The sequence below is a fragment of the Sminthopsis crassicaudata genome, chromosome 3 (genome assembly GCF_048593235.1).
Source record: "Sminthopsis crassicaudata isolate SCR6 chromosome 3, ASM4859323v1, whole genome shotgun sequence".
In the NCBI taxonomy this organism is placed as follows: domain Eukaryota; kingdom Metazoa; phylum Chordata; class Mammalia; order Dasyuromorphia; family Dasyuridae; genus Sminthopsis; species Sminthopsis crassicaudata.
Genome location: NC_133619.1, coordinates 569,552,640 through 569,574,680, shown reverse-complemented (window position 1 = coordinate 569,574,680; position 22,041 = coordinate 569,552,640). Strand labels below are relative to the sequence as shown.

Genomic DNA, 22,041 nt, shown 5'->3' with positions numbered 1-22,041 from the left:
ATTCCAAGTCCTCTGGCTTTGGAATCTGATCCTGAAGCCTCCCACAGACAACTTAAGAATACTATTGTTTTAACAATTTGATTCTGAAGTCTTCTGGCCTCAGGATAGTCCCACGGATCAGATTCTGGAAACAATAGTGAACAGATCACTCCTCAGTTCTTTGCTGACTGTCTGAAGGATAATCTATTGGTCAGCCATAGCCCAAAATTCCACAGACCACTCCTACTTCTGGGACATAAAAATTAGCATCCATATAACACAAACTAGATAAATGTGTCTCCTTGCTTCTGTTTCTTTGCTAAATTCTCTTGGAATTTAGACTGCTCTAGTTGCTATTATAATTACAATAAACCTTGCTCCTTGACTTGGAAATAGATTCAAACCTGCAAATTCTCTTGAGACACTTCCTAATACTAGTCTGTGACCCCAAACTTTTGGGGTCCCTTTCTAACCTCAACATGAAGATGTTAAACAGTAAATTACGTTTATAGTTTCTATCTTGGCCACTTTCTGAAATCCCAAGAAAAGTTGGAAGGACTTTAGTCACTGTAATCTGAACATGCCGAGATGCTGATAGAACCAGCATCTTTGGGGGTAGAATTGCAAACTAGCAAAGGGGTAGAAAAACTCAATTATTACAATACATCAAAGATAACTTTTGAGAGATTTTTTTTGGGGGAGCTATGTAAATTTGGGCAAGGTAGAATAATGGCAGAGCACTAGTTATTATTTAGATCAGCTTTTTTAAGCAAATGAGAAATCTCAGATCTAAAGAAATCAGAGATAATGGAGCTAGAACCTATGGTCCTCTGCTTATTTCACTCCATTAGCTGATCTTTCTAGAGCCAACAGCAATATTGATTTATCTGGGGGAGTGGGAATCAACGTGAAGCTTGGCTGAAACCTGCCAGAAAGGAGTGGGCTAGGCAAGGCACTTGTCAAACAAGGCAGCAGGGGCCTGGGCTGGAGTTCCTGGGCTAAGACATTGTCTGCTGTCCAGCAGCAAGGCGGCTTACCTTCTGTGGGAAGTTCCCAGGGAGAAGGGAATAAAAAGGATTATTTTTGAATGTCACAGAGAACAATTGCTAATGGTTTAATGTCATCTCAGAGAGCTTTAGTGAGTATTCTAGGTCTATTGTTAGTTCTGCCTTTTCAGTATCTTGACTAGGTAGAGCATTGGGAAGAAATTCAATAGGGAAAAATGTAAAGTCTAATGTTTCCCTTGGGTTCAAAAAACCAACTTCATAGGATGAGGGTGGGGATGTATGGTTAGAAGCAGTTTGTCTATCTCAGTGTTTTAAAGGATGGAGATCATGAGTCCACAATGGGCTGGCCCACATTAAGAGAGAAAAGTCTTCCTGGAATAAGGCAATAGACCTGAGTTTAAATTCAGCCTTAGGCACTTCTTACTACCTATGTGATGCTAGTAAAGTCACAACTCCTGGCTGCCTGTTTCTTCAATTATAAAATGGGGCTTATAATAGCACCTACTTCCCAGGAAAAGTAGTGAAGATCAAACGAGACCAATATTTTAAATACTGAGCATTGTGCCTGGCACAAGCAATTATGCAATAAATGCTTGTTGTTCTCTTTCCTTCCCTCCTTTACTCTGCCCTGGCTGGAATGTATTCTTTGGTGTTCAATTCTCAGAAGCTGAGTTTTGGAAGGACATTGATAAGCTGAAATTTACCTAGAACAGATAGTTCTTGATCTGGGTCCATGAAAATTAAAAAAAAATTTTTTTTGATGTCTATATTTTAATATAATTAATTTCCTTCATAATCTTCTATGTTATGCATTTAAAAACATTCTAAGGTGGCCATAATCTTCACCAGACTGCCAGAGGCTTCCAGGACACTAAAAAAGGTGAAGAAGCCCTGATCTTGAGGAAAGCTGTCAAGATGGAACAAGTTCTTGCTACATGTTATATAAGAAACAGTGGAAGAAAATGGAGACATTAAACCTGGGGAATATGAGTACCAACTTCAAGAACATTAAAGACTATCTTATGGGAGAGGAACCAGGAGTAATGGTTGGAAGCCTCTAAGGGGCAATTATGGCTCTATATCTGGAAAATCTCCCTCACTATTAAGAGTTCTCCAAAGGTGAAAGGACTGCCTTGGGAGGTAGTGAGGAGTTCTAACAGGAGCTCTTTTAGCCAAGCCTGGGTAATCACTTGAGTATGTTGTACAGCAGGGGTATCAAACCCTCATGCAAGTGGCAAGACCCAGATTAAAATGTATTTGGGAAATGTGCAAATTGTAGTAGATGATGTTAACCTGTCTTTTTTAAAGTCAAGATACAACCCTATGGTTATATTTCTATTTAAATTTTATACCATGGTAGAGCATTCTTTGCGTAAAGATGGCCTTTGAGGTTCCTTCAAACTTAAATTTTATAATTATATAAATCACAGGTCAAGAATTAGGCTGTCAAACTAACTCTCCCTAAATCTATTGTGTGTGTGTGTGTGTGTGTACATATGTGCTGAATAGTAGTGAATTAGAAAATATTAAATGGTTATTAAGTTGCAGATGAATTTAGCTAATGAAATACTTTTTCTTGGAAAGTGTAAAATTTCTGACCAAAAACTAAGTAAAAAATTTTAGATTTTTTTTTTCTCATAAGATAGTTCATTAAAAACAAAAGGATATATATTTTAATTTAAATTATTTTTCTTTTCTTTACAAACTCAAATAAATATCCATAAACATACCTGAGAACACTGCTTGGGGTAACTTTATTAAAAACACAGAATAAGTCTAGAAAAATGTAAAGGCATTTAATCATATATTTATTACAACAACTTCTCTACAACCGAGAGGAATGCCACTTCAAATTCTGCATCAGAAAATCTGCATACAGATTGGCAAGCATTCTCCCTTATTTGAAGCCTCTTTTCAGGAGGCATAGAAAGGATATATGCCATCTTTTCAGCATAATCATCTTCATTTTCTGCTAGGAATCCAGTTATGTTACCTTCATAAGGTATAACAATATCAAGCATTGGGCCTCCAGAATTGTGAGCCAGAATTATTGTCCCAGCAGCCATACATTCCACGACCCCTAGAGAATACATAAGAAGCAGCAAGAAAAATTATTACCAAAGGCATTATATCTGAATTTCCCATGTGTGCCCACTAAAATAATGGTTACCAGAGACCATTTATGAATTCAGTATTCCAAATTTAGAAACAGGTGAATATTTGCGCAGACATAAAATAGCCTAACTAAATGTTAAAAAATTAAAACGAAACAAACATTTTAGGCTTTTAAAAACGCTTTCTAGTACTGCTCTTTAATGTTATGTTGTGTGTATGTGAGGAGGGGTATATGAATAAAAACAGCAGAATATTAGGAAATGAAAAAATGCAAAATAAAAGTTTGTTGAGAAAAAAAATAGTATATAAAAAAGAAAAAAGCAGCAGAAAGGTAGAGTAGTAAATAGAGATAATAAAGAAAAAAGTTGAATACTATGTATTAGGAATAGTAAAGGAGTTTTGGTTTGCTTCAGCTTAGTGATTCCTATTCTCAGGAATCTCTGATGGGATTTTCTTAGGTATATAAAACAAGGATTATTTGGTGTATAATAGCAATAGTGTACCAAATGGATTAGGATAACAGTTTCTGTGACGTGATTTCAGTTACAGGTACTATATAAATAGAAAAAGGAGTACTCCCTATTAAAAGATGGAGTAGCATTCAGTATGAGGCAAGTCTATCTCAAAATTCATAAAATGGTATAGATTAAGTGTTCTTAGTTCCTAAAGTCAAGTATCCTTAGTTCCTGGTTTAAGTTAAGGAACATTCCAAGAAAGAGAAGTTTAAGAACAAAAGCATGGAATGAGCTGGTTTAAGTGATGTAGCCAGAGTTCATTGTAAGGAGCCACATCTTTTTAGGGAAGTCTTAAGGGTTGTGTGATAGCAAAGCTCCAATCTATTTTAACTAGAACTTAAAAAGTGTCTAAATATTAAGGTACCAAGAAAGGTCTTTGAAGTTAAGTTCAAAACTCACCAATTCCAAAATGTTCATTCCACATAGTATGAAGGCCAATTGTTGCTTTCGACAAATAATATTTGACTTCTTCAAATGGAATATTGATTAGAAACTGCACATTTTCTTGAACTTTTAGGTCTTCACAAAGCTTTTTAAGCTGATTTACCCGTTCTTCATCATCTCTATTACGACAACCTCCAATTAAGACGAGTTTAAGTGAAGAAGAATAATCTGGAGTCATTTTTCCCAACAACTTCTCAAAGGCTCTGATCTGCAAAGAATGGTTCTTTTCAGGCCTGAATTGGCCAACTGATACCACTATAGCTTCTGAGGGTATCTCTTCTTCTTTAAGTAATGGAATATCCAAAAATGTTTTCACATCACAAGGGGGATAAACAATATCACAACTTTGTACCCTCCAGAGCGACAGAATATGGTTTAGAGTCCAGGAAGAATTGACCATGACTACATCACTGCAAGATCCAACCAATCCATAAAACAAAGCAAATAAATAATAGTAGATGAGCTTCATTTTGCTGAGAAAATAATTTTGGGTAATAAAAGCTGCATTGTTAAATTCAGCATTTTGATTTCTCACAACAGAAAGCATATCAGTACTGATGGTGGGATAGTGGACATAACATCCAACTCTGCAGCCTCCTAAATACTTAAACAGTGGCAGTGTAAAAGCATAACCCATGGAGTCAATGTAAATATCAGGCACACACTTCGTAAGAGCTTCCCAGCCAAGAATAATGGATCCGATGGTCTGACCTAGCAAAGTAAAGTGAGGATAGAGAGATGCTTCCACAAGGTACCGTTTTCTTAAAAACACAAACTTCACTGGATGTTCTAATTTGATGTTGAATCTTCTGAAAACCTCTTCTAGGATTTGTTCACCAGTGACATTTTTATCACCAGTATAAACAACATAAGTTGCTTCATCATACCTTTAAAAAAAAAAAAAAAGTCACTTTAATTTAAAACTGGAAAATATTACAGGAAATTTTTGGTTTTCAATTATTCAATAGATTCTTTTTAGGCTATTTAAGTGGTCTTTAGGGTTTTATCAATTGTCTAATATTACTGGTAGACTTGATTTAGTTTCTTCCTTTAGCCTATGTTTTTTGACCCTTTTTTTTTTTTTTTTAATTATTATAGCCTTTTATTTACAAGATATATGCATGGGTAATTTTTCAGCACTGACAATTGCAAAACCTTTTGTTCCAACTTTTCCCCTCCTTCCCCCCCCATCCCTTCCCCCAGATGGCAGGTTGACCAATACATAATAAATATGTTAAAGTATAAATTAAATACAATATATGTATATATATCCAAACAGTTATTTTGCTGTACAAAAAGAATCGGACTTTGAAATAGTGTACAATTAGCCTGTGAAGGAAATCAGAAATCCAGGTGGACAAAAATAGAGGCATTGGGAATTCTATGTAGTGGTTCATAGTCATCTCCCAGAGTTCTTTTGTTGGGTGTAGCTGGTTCAGTTCATTACTGAACTGATTTGGTTCACCTCATTGCTGAAGAGGGCCACGTCCATCTGAATTTGATCCAAGTAGGAGACAGCAGTGATTTTGAGGTCCCCTGACTAGAGGGGAATATTCTAACAATAAATCAGTAATCCTAAATTTTCTAGCTTTTGAGTCTCCTGGCCTCAGGATAGCCCCACAAATCAAATCTCTGAGACAACAGTGAATAAACTATTCCTCAGTTCATGGCACAATTACAATAAAATTTTGCTCCTTGACTAGGAAATGGACTCAAACATTTTGAGACACCTCCTGACACTAGTCTGTGATCCTAACTTCTTGGTTCCTTTCCCAACATCAACAGTACCAGAGAAGGAGAGATGTTTCTGGGTGGGGAAGGAAGGAAGGAGATAATTTTTAATAGGGGGATCACAGGGTTAAGATTGCTTCAGAAAGATGCATACCTACTTTTTCTGCAGAGCTCTCAAGGCACACCACAAAACTCTCTCTCCTCCACCACCAGCATTGCAGTATGGATGAAAAAAGGCAATCACCCTCTGATTTTTTTTACGTCTATATGTTGAAACTGATTTTTTCTTTTTCAGTAGTGTTACTCTGATTGCCCAAAGGACAGCAATCAAAAAAACACATAAGAGTCCGCTTATAATCAGTCCAGGAATGAGGAAAGAGTTAAAAAGTCTGGAATGAGAAGGAAAAAATATGAAATTAAGAATTCAATTCAATAAACATTTTTTTAAGTTCCTAATATGTGCAAGTTATTATGCCAAGTGCTAAAAATACAAAGACTGAGGGGGAAAAAACCAGTTCCTGACTTCAAATCATTCATAATACCCATACCAACATGAATTTAATTGGAGCAAAGGACTGTTTCAGCATGGAGAAATCAAGAATGGTTTCATAGATGAGATGGTACCTGTGTCTTGAATATAGAGAAGTATTTCAATAGAATGTGAAATAAGTGTGTCCCAATAATAAGGGATAGTTTGTGTACTATATGGAGGCAGGATGAGATGAGGCAGATGGGGGCCTTTTAGTTTGGTTGGAACTCATAATGCAGGAAGCAGGGCAGAGTGAAATAAGCTTGGATAGATAGAATGTAGCTAGACAGGTGAGGGGCCTTAAAGGTTAGAGTATGTAGTTTTTCCCATAAGATTTGCAGGCACAATAGAAATTTTTGAATATGGAAGCAATCTGGTTCAACTTGTGAATTTGAAAGATCATTTTTTTGTACTAATAAAAGGAGTTTAACAGGATATGGGGAACAGGAAAAACCATTAAGAATATTACAAAAGTCAAAAATCAGTAAGTATCTACTGTGTGCACTATGCTAATTGCTACAGAAACAAAATTTGGATAAAATGATCCTTGCTTTAATGGATTTTACTTATAGTCTAGCAGTAGGATAAGAGAACTACAATACAAAATAACATGTAAATATATGAGTACAAATCAGGGGTTATGGAGGTCTGAAGAGGGACTGTCAATACTGACTGAAAGAGATCACAGAAAGCTTCCTAGATACGAGTTGGAATTAAGAAGGAAGAAAAATTCTATGATAAATCTTCAACAAGTGGGAGTTTGGTGTGGGAAGGATGGGCATCCTGAGTTGATGAACTCCAAGTCTTTCATATATAAGTACTTTTAAAATGTTTGTTGAATTGAATTTAGGTATATGGAATCTATAGGGCAGAAGTAAAAGATACATCTGGAAAAGTATGCCACATTATGAATTGCACACTAGAAGGTGAGGCAGAATAGCATAATGGGAAGAGCTCTCACTTTGGAGCAAGGTTCAAATCTGGTCTCTTGTCACTTACTCCCCCTTGGAGGACTATGGGATATCACTTGACCTCTGCAGGTCTTAGTTTCTTCAACCTAGGAAATGAGGGAGTTAGACTAGATTGTCTCTAAGTTTTGTTTTGTTTTTTTTTCTGATTCTAAACATATGATCCTATGAACTTTACTCCATAGGTAAGGGAGCCATTAAATGGCTTTGAGCAGAAAGATGTCATGAAGATAAGTTTGATAGCAGTGTGAAGGATGGCTAGGAAATGAAAAAGTGAGGATGTATTAAAAAAATTATTGAAATAATCTAGGTGGACATTAAAGGAGGATCACAAAAAGGTCAGAATGTAAGAGATACAGGCAGTAGATCTGTAATCCTTGTAACCGATTTGATATGAGAGGTATAGAAGTGTCAAAAACATCTTTGAAGTTTCATACATCACTCACATAATCCTTAACAGATACATTTCTTATGCACTTGTGTTACTTTGCACTATAGGTTTTTGTGAATATGCTTTACTTTTGCTAGAATGCAAATAAATTCTTTTTTAAATAGTTTTTTATTTTCAGAATACATGCAAAGATAGTTTTCAACATTCACCCTTGCAAAACCTTGTGTCCAAAATTTTCTCCCTCTTCCCCTCCCCTTTCCCTAGACAGCAAGTAATACAACAGATGTTAAACATGTAAAATTCTTCTATAATATTTCCATGCTGCATAAGAAACATCAAATCAAAAAGGAGAAAATAAGCAAACAAATAACAAAAAAGGGGAGAAAACTTTGTTGTGATCCACATTTAGTGCCGCCAATTCTCTCTCTGGATGCATCTGGCTCTCTCCATCACAAGTCCTTTGGAATTGGCCTGAGGTTTCAACAACCTCATTGTTGAAAAGAGCCACATCAATTAGAAACGATCATTGCATGATCTTGTTGCTGCTGTATACAAAGTTCTCTTCTACTCACTTCATTTAGCATCAATTCATCTAAGTCTTTCTAGGCTTTTCTAAAATTATCTATGCAAGTAAATTCTTCCAAGGCAGAAACCAATTTATCTAAACTTTGTTTCTTCAGCAATGAACAGAGTGAACATTGTAGGTGATAGAAAGCTGGTACTATGGTACTGGTATGAAGCCAGAACAAGTAAAGAAAGGCAATAGACTTTAAAAAGAACAGAAGATTCAATGGGATATCTTATAGTTTTGAACACAATCAAATTAGAAGTGGAAATATAGCCATGCAAATGTAAGAGATTGCTAGGGGAAAAAACAGAGGGAGAAAAGAATCATTACAAATATTGGGAACTATTCATATATATTAGGGGAATAATTGCCTTAAGAGGTTATGATGTGTTAGAATTATTACAAGATGCTAAGTCAATGAAATTGATAAAGACAATGGTTGTTTAGCAGGGTGTTTAACAGTTCTCTAGATGTACTTAGTACTTACTACAGTTTCACAAGATTCTCACCTTTAAGAAAGCATATATAAGTTAGGAGCCTCAATCAGGACTGACTTCAGGAGATTCACAAGCCAGAGACGGCAGTTGGGCAGAATGAAGGAAGACAGAGAAGTGGTGGCAGGCTGTCCTGTGGAGAACACTGAAACCAAAATCCGGAAGGCCTCCAGAAAACTAGCCCCAAGTGAAGGAGATAAGATTTTTGACAGAGACAATAAAGGATTTGGACTTTTAATACCTGACTGCACTTGTGATTACATTGAACTGAAACTAAGGCTGCCTCCAAAAGCCCCCCAAGAAACCTGCTCCCAGAGAATATTATATTTTAGAGAAGAATATTACAATGATGAAAATGTTGGGGCCAGTGTTAGAGACAAAAGGTGCAGTTGGAGAATTTGGAGAACCAAAAGATTGTAAGGTTCCAAGAGTCATCAAAAGAGATAAAATAGGGGGTGGGATTAGTGTCAAGATATTTTTTTTTTTTTAAAAGATACTTTTTAATATATCTCATTAAAAATGTTTCTATATTAAATTATACAACTAATTATGTAGTTATATTACCTTTTCATAATAGGGAATCTTCTGGGGGAAAAAAGCATTGTTTTAAATCATTAAAAAAAAAAAAAATCAAGAAAAATACGAAAATATATAAGGAGCTACAAAAGAAATAGTCTTTCTCAAATTGCTCCAGACACTAGCTGTAGAGGGTCTGAATGAAGGTGGTGACTCAAAAAAGACAGATTAAAGCAAAAATGCCACAGCAAAATATAAATGTATGGGGCAAAGGAAAGAACCAATGATGATTTCAAGTTATAAGTTTGATTAACTGTAAAGAAGAGCTTCTTTAGGTCTCTAAAAGAAATATGCATGTAAGGGAGAGCATATTTTTGGAAAGAATCTTTGAGTTCAATTTTAAATTTGGAATGTGAAATGTTGGCAATAAATACTGGAGAATACTGAATTTAATTTAAAATGTGGGACTGGAGATAAAGGTTTGAGAGTCTTTTGCAGGGTTAATTGGAACCTTGGGAGCAGATGAGATCACAAAGAGAGAGTAATGGATCTGAGATTATTAGTCTTGTAAGTTGCCAGTTCTTAGAATAGCAATAGACAGAGTACCCATTTATACAGTGTTTTATAGTTACATTGAGTAGTGAATGGGTGATGAGGAAATCTTTATTGTTCAGTTGCGCCTGACTCTTCCTGACACCATCTGGAGATTTCTTGGCAAAGATACTGCAATCATATGAACTCCCTTTTCTAGCTCATTTTACAAATAAAGAAACTGAGGCAAACAGGGTTAAATGACTTGCCCAAAGTGACCCAAAATATACCACTTACTTATCCTGATGAGGATAGTTAAGTAAAGCTTCTTAAATTGTGGGATTACATAACTGAATGTGGGAGTCTAAAGAAACTTGGCAATAGTAAAAGGTTTCTGAATGCAACACTCACCCGAGTTGCATCGTGCAACTTGGTTCAGAACACACTGTGTGTGCACTTTGCACTGTATATGCACAAATACTGGTAGAAACACTTCAGCTCAGATTCGAGACTGGGTCCTGTTAAAAAATTTTTGGGTGAAAATGGTCCACCAGTGGAAAAAGTTTAAGAAAGTCTGATTTAAGCCACTCTTTCTTGAAATCTGGCAGTGGAGCATAATAAAACAAAATTCTGACTTGAGCATGTAGCAAGTTAAGATTTTTTTTTTTTTTTAAGAGAAGGGGAGAGCTGAAATATAATTAGAAAACTAGTCAGTCTTGGATTACTCACTTTGCATAGTAATAAAAATGAAATTCTGACAATGAATCAGTGTATATACACAGAATTTTAACAAAAACATACCCAAAACAATTAGAAAGGCAAACTATTCCACAAAATTCTATAGATCTAAACCTTTCACTTTTGGTTTAACATTATTCCAATAGTTCAAAAGTCTTCTCCCAATGTCAAAGGATTATACAGAATTTCTGGAATTTTATTTTTGGTTTAATATATGACATTATTTATTATGTGACTCCTTCCAACACTTTGCTTCTATAAAGGCGTTTCTCATTCAAAAGCCCAATTTAAAAAAAAATCATTGTTTAATTCTTACAGTGACAATACACATGTAACTCACCTTGCTAACTCAGGCCAATTTTCTCTTTTTAAAAATGATGGAGTTGAACTAGATCATGTTTCTAAAGCTACCATCAGGGAGTACCAATTTCTTATTTTACAGCTGACATAAGCATTTCATATAGATGCAGATTTAATATTTTAGAGCAATGGCAACCAACCTTTTCAAGTGTGACCCTCTTTGGAATAAAAAAAATTCACCAAGTAATTATGGTATTATTGATATCTGTTGGCTCAAAAAATATAACAAGATCTATTATGAATTCTGTCATGAATTTATTAAATAACTTTTATCAATCACAAAAGCATCTATATACTTTCTAAAAACTGCATGACAGACATTCAATCTCAGAAAAGTTTTATTAAATTGAATCACACTTGGGACCAAAGATGTTTACTCTATATATAAATTTTTTAAGCAACTACAAATTATCCAAAGAGTCTAAAACCTAGCAAATGGCTTTCAGTCAGATTAGTGAAAACTGACATAACTAGGGTATATGAAGCAAACAGAGAATTGGAGATACTTAGTACTAGGTGTATAACATTGCCACTAAACTCAGTTAACTTCAATGAGTCTCACTTGTCTTTAAAATGAGGAATCAGACGATTCCATTTCAAGGTCAGTGATGATGTAATGCAGTGGTCCTCAAACTTTTAAAAAAGGGGCCAGTTCACTGTCCCTCAGACTGAGGGAGGGCAGGACTATAGTGTCCACCCCTCAACCCATTTGCCATAACCCAGTGGGCCACATAAACGGCCGTAGTTTGAGAACCCCTGGTATAATGGATTCAGCCCTAAAATAAATAACCAGGCTATAGAGAGGAAGCTGCACTTGTAATTAGAGGAATTTGGTTTAACTTTAGCTCTGACTCTATGCCAGCAAGATCCCCTCAGGCTCTTTTATTATCTATGATCCATGATCCTATGAATTTACAGCACTCTCTCCCACCTACAAGCATTACCTAATGGTGCTACACAGCATCTATACATCTCTGAGAGACAGGATGGAATGACACTATTTGCCATATAAGGAAACGGATCCCTGGAAAGATTTAAATTCACTAACATGCAGATACATCAATCAGAATGAATTGCACATGATAGAAAACTAAGGAATTCTTAATTAAGGAATTAAAAACATTGCAGAGTAAAAAACATACTTAAGGGGCAAAAGGATAATAATTTAATAATGTCTGCTAGTCCAGACATTATTGCACAACATGCAATCCATGTTATTTATTTTGTAAGGATAAGTCAATAAGCATTTATTAAGCACCTACTGGGTGCGCTGCTAAGCTTTGGAGGTAAAAGATAGTCTGGCCCTCAAGAGGATTATTTTATTAGAGGCAAAGGTAGAGGAAAAATAAGATGTGAGAAAAAGAGATGAAGCCGTGGTTGGGAGGCGAACAAAACGAACAAAACGCAGGGATTCTCGGGGTTTAACACCTGGGGAAACAGACGGAAATCAACCAGATTCCTACTGGGAGAGGCTGGGAGTATAATTCTCAAACTATGGCCCGCTGGCCATATGCGCCGTTTATGCGGCCCGCCATTACGGCAAATGGCTGAGGGGCGGAGACTATAGTCCCGCCAGTCCGAGGGACAGTGAATTGCCCCCCTATTTAAAAAGTTTCAGGACCACTGGGCTAGATTTAGAAGCCTGTCAACTAGTGCAGGAAAAAAATTCATTTAGGAAGCTCTGGGAGTAATTAGGGTCGTTCTACAGTTCAGAGAGTTCTGGAATGAGAATCCGGGCCTGACTGTGCCGCCTGCTGCCTCAGAAGCTGCTCCCCTCTCTGGGTCTCAGGTTCTTCCTCCATGAGCGGGGGGAGGGGGGTTAAATGGTCACAAAAGACTTCGCAGCGACTGAATTATCATAGTGAAGTCCCGGACAGGGACACAAGAAACTCAGGATAAGCTCAGAGCAAGAGGAAGCGAAGCTGCTGCTCAGATAAGTTCCCGGCCCCGTCACGGTATCAGACAGCCCTCCGCGGCCCCGAGGAGCAGAGCTCCCCAGAGCCGGGACCCCCACCAAGTTAGCCCGGGATCCTCACCTCATAAATTTGAGCATATAGTAAGTCCGCTCGCCCAACGCCATCTTCCACCGACCCGGAACTGCTTCCCCGCTCCTCCTCTCCCTATTGGTCCGCAGTGACGTATCATTAGCTCCCTCTTCCCCCGGAGCGACGACCGAGTTACCTGATTAGTCCTCTCCAGTAGCTACGCACACATCTTACGCAACCCTTCTCTTATCCAATAGTATCCCCAAGCGTCGTAGTGGCGCTAGATATTTACTTGTTTCCCCGCCCCTTAACTGAGGAAGAGCGACGAACGGGAGGCGGGCCTATCTAAGTGACGCAGAAGAGGGCGTGGTCTAGTAATTGACCGCTGGAACGCTTCCAATCCCCGGGCTCCTCCTCCGCCACGCCCCCTCCCGTTCTCCTAACAGCCTCCCCCCCATCCCCATCTCCCAGCTTGCCCTGGTCAGTGATACCCATTACTGACGAATGGGAGTCTCTGATACTTTCTTATCGATCTCCAGAGTGCAGAGTCCACACTTATTATTGTTGTCTTTGAGACCCCGGCGTGGGAGTCCCGAGGCAGCGGCTGCGATCTGTGCGGGGCTGGGAATCCGTAGGACAGGGACTCCAGTTGCCTCCTCCTCTCTCCCTGGGAATTCCAAACTCAGAAGGGAGAGGCGGCCCGGCCCCTTTTCTTCCTTAGCTCACACTCCCCTGTGCCCATTCTAGGGGAGCTGCCAGTCCTGGGGACCTCACGTTCCCCTAGTAGATTCCTAGGATCTTGCCTCCCTCTATATCCCTCTCTCTCTCCCTACTATCGCGAGCCTGCAGCCAAGGACTCCAGCCTCCAGCAGTGACCTAGAGAAAAGGTACTGGCGCCCTAGATCCCGCGCTGACTGTCTTTCTTTATTTAGTTTTAAAACCCGTAAATGGAAGCAGGGAACAGCTTAATTCAGCAGGTGAAGGGTTTAGATGTTAAACCCTCTGTTGGCCAAGGCCTGAGGATGGCCTCTGACCCCTCCGTGCTTGGACGTATGAGACATGAAAAAGGATGATCTGAAAGGTCTCTGAGGTGCTCTGTGGGACTGACGGGCAGGCAGGGAGCGGGGCCTGCGGGCTTTGAACCGGGACTTTCGGGCCCCAAGAACTGTATCCCTTTGTAATTTAGCTCTAACTCTAAGATTTCCCCAGCGTTCTAGTTTCTGGTTCTCTGTCTTTCAAACAAAAAGCAAAAACAACAAAAACCATTACAAGTGTTTCTCCCTAGTGAGTTTGGTGATTTTGATGCTGTCTCCAGACTTATTAGAGAAGAAACTTTCTCAGAAGGGAGGATACCTGGAAAAGAAAATCAGATCCCAGCTAGAGGGGCAGGCGGACCGGCCCAGAACTGTTTCCAGCAAGGGGAAGTAAGTTCTTTTCTTCTTTTCATCTGTTCCCCTTCTTTCATGAGAGAGGCCTGAAGTCGGATGAGGAGGGCATTCCCAGAACTTACTGTGAGAGAACCGGCCGCCTTTTGCCTTTCCTTGTCTCCCTAGCACTTAGTAGATAGGAAAACTGAGATCAGGATCTGACTGGCTCAATAACGGAAATGGGTGCTGAATGACTTGTGGGCTTGTGTGGACTTGGAGCCAGAAAACCTGATTTCAAACCCTGCCTCTGATACTTAGCCCTTGGTGGGTTAGGCAAGTCACAGTTTTTCTGAGGCTCAGTTTACCAACCTGTAAAATGAGTGAGTTGGAATAGATGATTTTGTCTAGCTCTACATTTAGTTATTTTTCTGGCTACTTCTGTGTCATTATCCATATCTCTTACAGTTCTGACCCTGCAGCTTTTAAAGATTACTTTGTTTCCAGATCATCTCACACATTATGGTACCTTTTCCCTGATATGTTTTCAGTTGTTCCTTAGAGACTGCTTTTTTTTTTTTTTTTTAATAATTATAGGAACTTCACTACCAGTAGGTTATCTGAGAGCAAATCACATCCAGATCTCTAGGCTTCAGTTTCCCTTTCTGTAAAATGAGATTACTTGCAAGAGCTGCAAGGAATGCTAAAATACCCCAAGTCTGTTTTTTTTTTTTTTTTTTTTTTTTTTTAAATGACCATCATGTTAATTTCCTAATAGGTATTAAAATAATTTTGGAAGGTTTTGCCACAAGGATAATGATGATAATATAGCTAATATTCATATAGCACCAGCCATGTACCAGGTACTGTGATAAGTGCTTTACAAATATTATATCAGTTGATTCTCAAAAAAAAAAAACCCCAAAAACCCTGGGATACCATTATTATCCCCATTTTACTGATGAGGAAACTGAAGCAGCCAGAAGCTGAATAATTTTGAACAGGAGATCTATCTAGTGCTCTATCCACTGAGCCACTACTTGTCTAAAATTTTTTGTTGGAACTAAAGGAGTCCACCACTGTGGAAAAGTTTGAAGAGCAGAATCTTTTAATTCCCCAAACAGGTAGAGTTATGAAGTTACTTACTAATTATTATACTTGTACATTATGTGTACCTAATTTTATTATGTAATTTAGGTCCATCATGAGAGGACCATCATTGGCTGGTAGGTGGATAGTCCCTAATTGTCTTTTTTTTTTTCCTTTAGTGTTTTCCCCCCCTAGTTACATGTAAAAACAATCGTTAACATTTGTTTTTAAAATTTTTGAGTTGTCTTAGTCAGTGGAGTTACTCATTTGAACATGATTCTAAGCATGATGCAGGGCTAGCTACTGCTCTTTGAGGTTCCCAGTGATCTAAAGATTGATTTCTTTTAATGCTTAATTTTATATTATGATAGTGTTTGTGCTTATGGTTTCTTTTTGCATATTTCTGGTTTATTTCTGCTATTCCTAAAAAAAAATGCTTTCAAATCTTCAGAATAAAGCTCACGAATTCTATCCCTTATGAATTCATCCCTGTCTACTCTGTCCCATAGTGATCTCACTTTTACAACAAAACAAAACAAAACCCACCTTCTATCATAATCTGTGTCCATAAAATTACCTAGGTGCATAATAATATGACATTATTTAATTCTTCACATGCAAGTATCATAAGATTAAAACTATCAGAGTTGGAAGAGACCTCTGAGGCCATTGATCCAACAGCCTTATTTCATAGCCGAGGAGACTGAGGTCGTACTGGTTCGTCAGACTTGCTTTAAGATTACATAGAATATAAATTGCAGAGACAGAATTCAGACTGGCTTCAGTTATTGCTTCTTTAACACCACTGTTATCTTGTTTTCTCTTGAAGGTAACAATGCATCTCAGGTGCTTTGTTTTCCTTGCCAGTGACTAGAAAAATCCCGTGGACAGAGTGCATTCTCCAAAAATTTTTTTAAATGAATGAACAAATGAATTAGTACTTACTTGTGATCGTTAATAAAAAAGTTATCACTTTAATGCCCAAACAGGCAGCTGGGTGGTGCAGGAAATGGAGCTTGTTGGTCTTAGAGTCACAATGACTTAATTTCAGTCTGCTTTAGACACTATCTGTATGTTCTAGACAAGTCATCTGATCTCTTTCAGACTCAATTCCCTCATCGGTAAAACAATGATAGTAATAGAACCTATGTCATAGAGTTGTTGTGAAAATAAAATGAGTTAATGGGGAAAGTACTTTGCAAACCTTACAGCACTATATAAATGGCAGCACTTATCATTATCATTATTGTTATTATTAGTAGCTGTGATGAGTTCATCTTCTAGGGGAGATGTAGCAGCAACTTTAAGGCTACCTTCTGAGATAATAATAAGGTCATGTGAAACCAAAATTCAACTCTATCTCTAAGACCACTCTTCCATTCTACCTTTGTGCCACAAAATGAGCATATAGTGACATGAAGCACCTGATCTATTTTTTAAAAAATAAATTTATTTTCTTGCTCCTGGTTCTTTGCTAAATTCTTTTGGAATATAGCCCCCTTTAATTGGCATTACAATTACAATAAACTTTGCCCCTTGACTTGGAAATGGGTTGAAGCATGCAAATTCTTTTGAGACACCTCCTGACATCGGTCTGCAACCCCCAATCTTTTGGGATCCTTTCTGAACTTCAACATTAGTAATGAGCTCATTCTTCCCATGAATTCTGACAAGGCTTTTATCAGTAGCAATTAGAAGATCAAATGATTTAGATTTCAAAACGTCCTTATATACCTGTTTTTCTGACACCTAGGAAAAGGAGATATTTTGTCTATTGTCACCCAAATCAGAATGCATTTATTAAATTGTGGCTATGTTCCAGATACTGGCCTAAGGACTGAAGATGTAATATAAGCACAAAAGAAAGACAGTTTCTTCTCTGAAAGGGCTTACCTTCTAATGGGGTTAGAAAAAAAAAAAGGAGTTGGGAAGGGGGGGAAGTAGTTGGTGATCAACCATAGTTTTGAAGTCCAGGGGCCATAAAAGAGGTCTAGGGAGGGGAATGAAGGCCGGCTTACACTCCTCCACAAAATGTATGCACCAGGAAGAATTCGCCAATTGCAGAAGGTTGTAGGATTGGGTGGATATTCCAAGATGAGGAGACCCTGAAGTTCTAGAGTGAGACATAATGGTTTGGAAGAATGGTAGATAAAAACAGGGATGAGAGAGAAAATCAAATAACAAACAATAAAAGCAGAGTAGGTAGGTAGTCCATGATCCCTGGACTTTGGAAATTATTATTCTGTGCAAAATGTGGAGAATAGAAACAAAAAAAGTATATACATAAATACTTTGGAAGGCAATGCAGAAAGGATTGAAGTAACTTACTTTTTTAGAGGCACTCTTTGGAAAGTAGGTTTTAGTTTGCTCACTGAGTTTCAACAACTTACGTATTGTCATGGAATAGAACTATAAATATTTGGAGTCTAATATTTTTAACTAAAATGCATTGTGGGGTAGGGGAAGAACACTTTTTAGTTGGAATCACCGGATATGGGTTTGAAACCTGGCATTGCTGAACCTCAATCTTTTTGCCTGTAAAATGGGGATAATCCCCATATGTCTTACACAGAATGTGGCCTCAGAGTTGGAAGGCAGCTCAACTCATGAGATCATGGATATGACATGCTTTGCCACCATAAAGCACTGCATTTGACAGCTGCTACTTTGGGAGTTGTGACAGGTGACAAAAAGAACTCTGGGCTGGGAGAGTCTTTGTGAACTTTAATAAGACAGTTACCTTCTTTGAATCGTTTCTATAACTATGATGAGGGTGGTGATGATTGTGCCTGCCTCTCACAACGCTTGTGAGCATCAGCTCTGTTTGGAGTCAGGAAACCAGAGGGCTCTGATCTCATTTACTACCGTGTGCCTTGGGATTAGACTCAGTGACTTCTGAGTTCCCAGAACTCAGTCAGAAGGCTCTAAGTCTTTGATTCTATGAGTTGTACATAAAAAGCACCTTCTAAATTGGGAAAACACTGATGTTTTCCCAACTCAGGAGGAAGCAGGTGATATTCTGACACAACTATCTGTGGTCTGCAGGACTGAAATTAAAATTTTTTAAACATTTTAGGAAACAAATATTTTGTGAATGCCTTTTTTTTCTTTTGAGGGGGTGATGTTAGTGATGGTGATGTTAAGGTTCAGAAAGGAGACCCCAAAAGTTTGGGGGTTGCAGACTGGTGCTGCAAGGTGTCTTAAAAGAATTTGCAAGCTTGAATCCATCTCTAAGTTAAGGGGCAAAGTTTACTGTAATTGTAATGCCAATTGAAGAGGACTAAATTTCAAAAGAAGCTAGCAAAGAACCAGGAACAAGAAGATAAATTTATAGGAAAAATATAGAGATCAAATGCTTCATGTCACTGATATGCCAATTTTATAGCTTATAGATAAAATTGAGGAGTGGTCTTAGAGGTGGATTTAAAGAGCATTTGGTATGCACCTCATTATTATCTCAGAAACTTATTACTGATCAACAGATTATTATATGACAGCCAGTATTGTTTGTGGAACTACTGCACTGCCAAGGCCAGGTAGCCTTAAGGTTGCTGAGACATCTCCCCTAGAAGCTGCACCCTATCATTCCCCTCTCAGCAGTTTGAACCCCAAATTCATTTGGGACAAAAGGATGAAGTCTCATCTTCTAGAGCTGTTTCTGCCCAGTGGGATCCAGACTGAGGAAGGGAGAAAGGTGACTTGTAGGTGGTGGCAGCAGTGTCCAGGGGATGCCGAATGTCAGAATCAGGAATCGGGTGATATTCAATTAGATCAAGTAGTTGGAATTTCTCAGCTTTGAGTCTGGAAGAAACAATTCTCACAAGTAGCTTAGAAATACAAGGGTAAAAATGAGCAAAAAAATTAAAAATATAGTTAGTATGGGGGCTACTAGGAAACTTCAGGAACTGAAAAAGCTCAGAAGTTTTGCTGAAGGAGATCATACCTCGTTTTGACCTGTTCATCTCTTTATAGAATGGAGCTCTGGGTGAGGAACTTTAAGAATAAGAATCTCCAGTCTGCTTGTTATCCTCTCTACCCAAAGCATAATGCTTTTTAAATATCATGGTGCTTGCACTCTAGGCCATCTGAACACTCCTTTCACTATGTATAATACCATTGTTCCCATTACTTCTACTCCTTTGACAAGATAAAAGCAGAGATTCTGGGGAAATGTTCATTGATATTTATCCTAGGAAAAGTGGTCTGAATGTGAAACATTCATGATAACCTCATCAGCCCCCTCCCCCAGTATTTCTCTGGGTGGGGTTCCTGGTCACGTCTCTAGTAACCCCAAACTAATTCCACTTTTAATTATTCTTTTTTTGCTTTGTCCTCTAGTACTTTTTTGCTGCTGTGAATATTTTGGCATTGGTGGGGGAGCATCTTTTCCTTTGTCCTTCAGGCATATTTTTAGAGAGAGAACTGAGTCAAAAGATGATAAACAATTTAATAACTTTTCCAGCATCGTCCAGTTGTGTTCTAGAATGATTGGACTAATTTATAGCTCAATGAAATGTGTACCAATATACTGGCTTTCTCCCAGACCTCAATATCAACTCTTTCTGTTTTTTATCATCTAGGGTAGATTTGTGTATGTGAAATGATGCCTTAAAATTATTTTAATTTTCTTCTTACTAATTATTAGTGGTCTGAAGCATTTTTCTTTCTATAATTTGCCTTCTTTTGAAAATCGTTCATTTTCTTTGACTACTTCTTTATTCAAAGAATGGCTATATTTCCTATAAAAAATCTTAGAATAATAGGCCTTTATTAGAGGATGTAAATACCAAAAAACATTGTTGATCTGCAGTTTTTTCTGCTTACATTGATAATCATTTATGCAAAAGCATTTACAATTTTAGATAATCAAAAAATGTCTCTTTTGTCCTTCATTACCTTCTCAGTTCCTTGTTTGCTTTTGAGTTTCACCCAAAGCAAATATTCTTCAATTGACCTACTAAATTATTGAACTGAAAGGTCCCACTGCTGCCCAGGGACATTGGTCATCATAAGTGTTGTGTAAAAATATAAGGCATTGCCAGCTGAAGTCATGAGAAGGTGCCTTAGTCATTGGTTTTTGTTTAGAACTCCCTAAGTGAGAAAACCTATAGAGAATAAAGGACAACGAGCTAAAGGAGACAGTTATTTTTTTTTTTTTTATCATAATGTAACTACCATTGTAAATATGACTTTGTTAAACCACAAGTCATTGTGACATTTGTTTTTTACAAGTGGTAAAAAGGACAGAATACTTAGTTTCTTCTGAAATTAAAAATTTATATTATGTGAGATTTTGATGGCCAGATTTTAGGGGCAGGGAGCCAGAGAGAGTTGGAGCATTTCTTGGGTGGATCGCTTAATTTTTCCTTGCTAGTTGCTTCTCATTTTACATTACAAATTTGCCAAATTATTCTTCTTAAAATTAAAAAAAACCTTATTTGTTTTGAGCATCCATTTAGAAAAAAATTTAGTTCTTAATATCTCTTTCCCTCACCCATTGAGAAGGCAAACAATGTGATATTAGTTCTGTGTGTGAAATTATGAAAAACATATTTCCATGTTTTGCTAAATCATTCTATTGGTTTATCTAGGAACATCTGACAGTACTTCCTAAGCTTATTTGACTCCGGATCACTTTTGAATGTGAACTACATTATATATTGAGGCTATAAAATTGGTCCCTAGAGGGAGCAAGGTGTTTGGGGTTATGGATTTCTCCCTGAAATAAAGCAAATTTGGGGGAAATTTGGAGCAAAGTAGAGAAAATGAAACCAGTCTTTATAGCCAAAACTTGTTTTTACATAGTAAGTGTTTTTGATATATAATGCTTTTGAAGAGAAAAATACTAGCTTCAAAATTTTCTCATGGAACCTTCTAAAAGATAACATGTAGTTATTTTTTGAATGGTAAAGCACTTCACACATATTATCTTACTGAATCTTCACAACAACTCTGCAAAGTAAGTACTCATTTTACAAAGTAAGCCTCATTTTACAGCTGGGGGGAGTCTGATAGATTATGTGTCTTGCCCAAGTCACAAAGTTATAGTAAATATCTGATGCAGGATTTGAACTCAGATCCTCTTGATTGACTTCAGCTGTCAGTCCACTGTGCCCCACACTAGTTTAAAGTTTAAATTTTAAATTGCTATAAACATTTTGGAATACCATATCCCAATAATATCTATGATTTTAAAAATGTAACATACAGTGGAGCTGGCAGCAGGTGATGGGCAGTATCAGAAGAATTTTCTTACTTCTGCTTCACTGATTGAACTTGAAAGGTTCTTGTCACATGAGAGGGTTTTATTTCAAGAGTTGTTTTTCTTCTAGCAATCCTTGTCTATCTTTGTTGACTTCAGAGCCTTTCAAATGTTTTCCTCGGTTCACAGCTTTATTCTCAAATTCATTTTTTCATTCATTCAACAACTAGGAATGAGCACAGATGTAGAAGGAGAGAGGGGTATCATGGTGGTTATCAGCTATATGATTGAAAGAATATGGTACCTGTAATAAAAAGAGGAAAGCTGGGAAGGAGAAAGCCGTAAAGGAAGTCAGGGAAGACATTTTTCACTCCTATCTTTCATTATCTGTTCATTTTTTCATTGTGTATTTGTATGTTAAAATCATGTGAGATTATAATTACTGAAAGATTTAGCAAGTGAGATAAATTATCAGAGCCTTGTTGAGCAAAATCATCAGGGTCAAGGGAGGCATA

At 37.5% G+C, this 22,041-nt stretch overlaps 2 protein-coding genes across 8 annotated transcripts in view; one reads left to right on the top strand and one right to left on the bottom strand.

Moving 5' to 3' along the window:
* Positions 1 to 2,713: 2,713 nt before the first annotated feature.
* On the bottom strand, positions 2,714 to 13,132 carry ALG11 (ALG11 alpha-1,2-mannosyltransferase). 2 transcript variants are annotated; one of them, XM_074304802.1, is made up of 5 exons: positions 12,923 to 13,022; positions 10,200 to 10,306; positions 5,950 to 6,180; positions 4,016 to 4,947; positions 2,714 to 3,066 (listed from the first exon to the last, which is right to left on the bottom strand). In XM_074304802.1, the coding sequence occupies exons 2-5, from the start codon at positions 10,208 to 10,210 to the stop codon at positions 2,798 to 2,800; spliced, it is 1,443 nt and encodes a 480-aa protein (XP_074160903.1). In that variant the 5' UTR covers positions 10,211 to 10,306; positions 12,923 to 13,022; the 3' UTR covers positions 2,714 to 2,797. The 2 variants fall into 2 exon arrangements, with proteins under 2 accessions (XP_074160903.1, XP_074160901.1); XM_074304800.1 differs by lacking the exon at positions 10,200 to 10,306 and having other exon boundaries at positions 12,923 to 13,132.
* Positions 12,608 to 22,041, top strand: part of ATP7B (ATPase copper transporting beta) — a 115,813-nt gene continuing 106,379 nt past the window's right edge. For 2 of the 6 annotated variants that reach the window (XM_074304798.1, XM_074304793.1), the window contains exons 1-2: positions 13,198 to 13,758; positions 14,157 to 14,295. The gene's annotated coding sequence lies outside the window, so the exon portion shown is untranslated. Of the gene's footprint in view, positions 12,943 to 13,197; positions 13,759 to 14,156; positions 14,296 to 22,041 lie in introns of those variants that run through there. The other 4 variants (XM_074304799.1, XM_074304795.1, XM_074304794.1 and 1 more) reach the window with 3 other exon arrangements.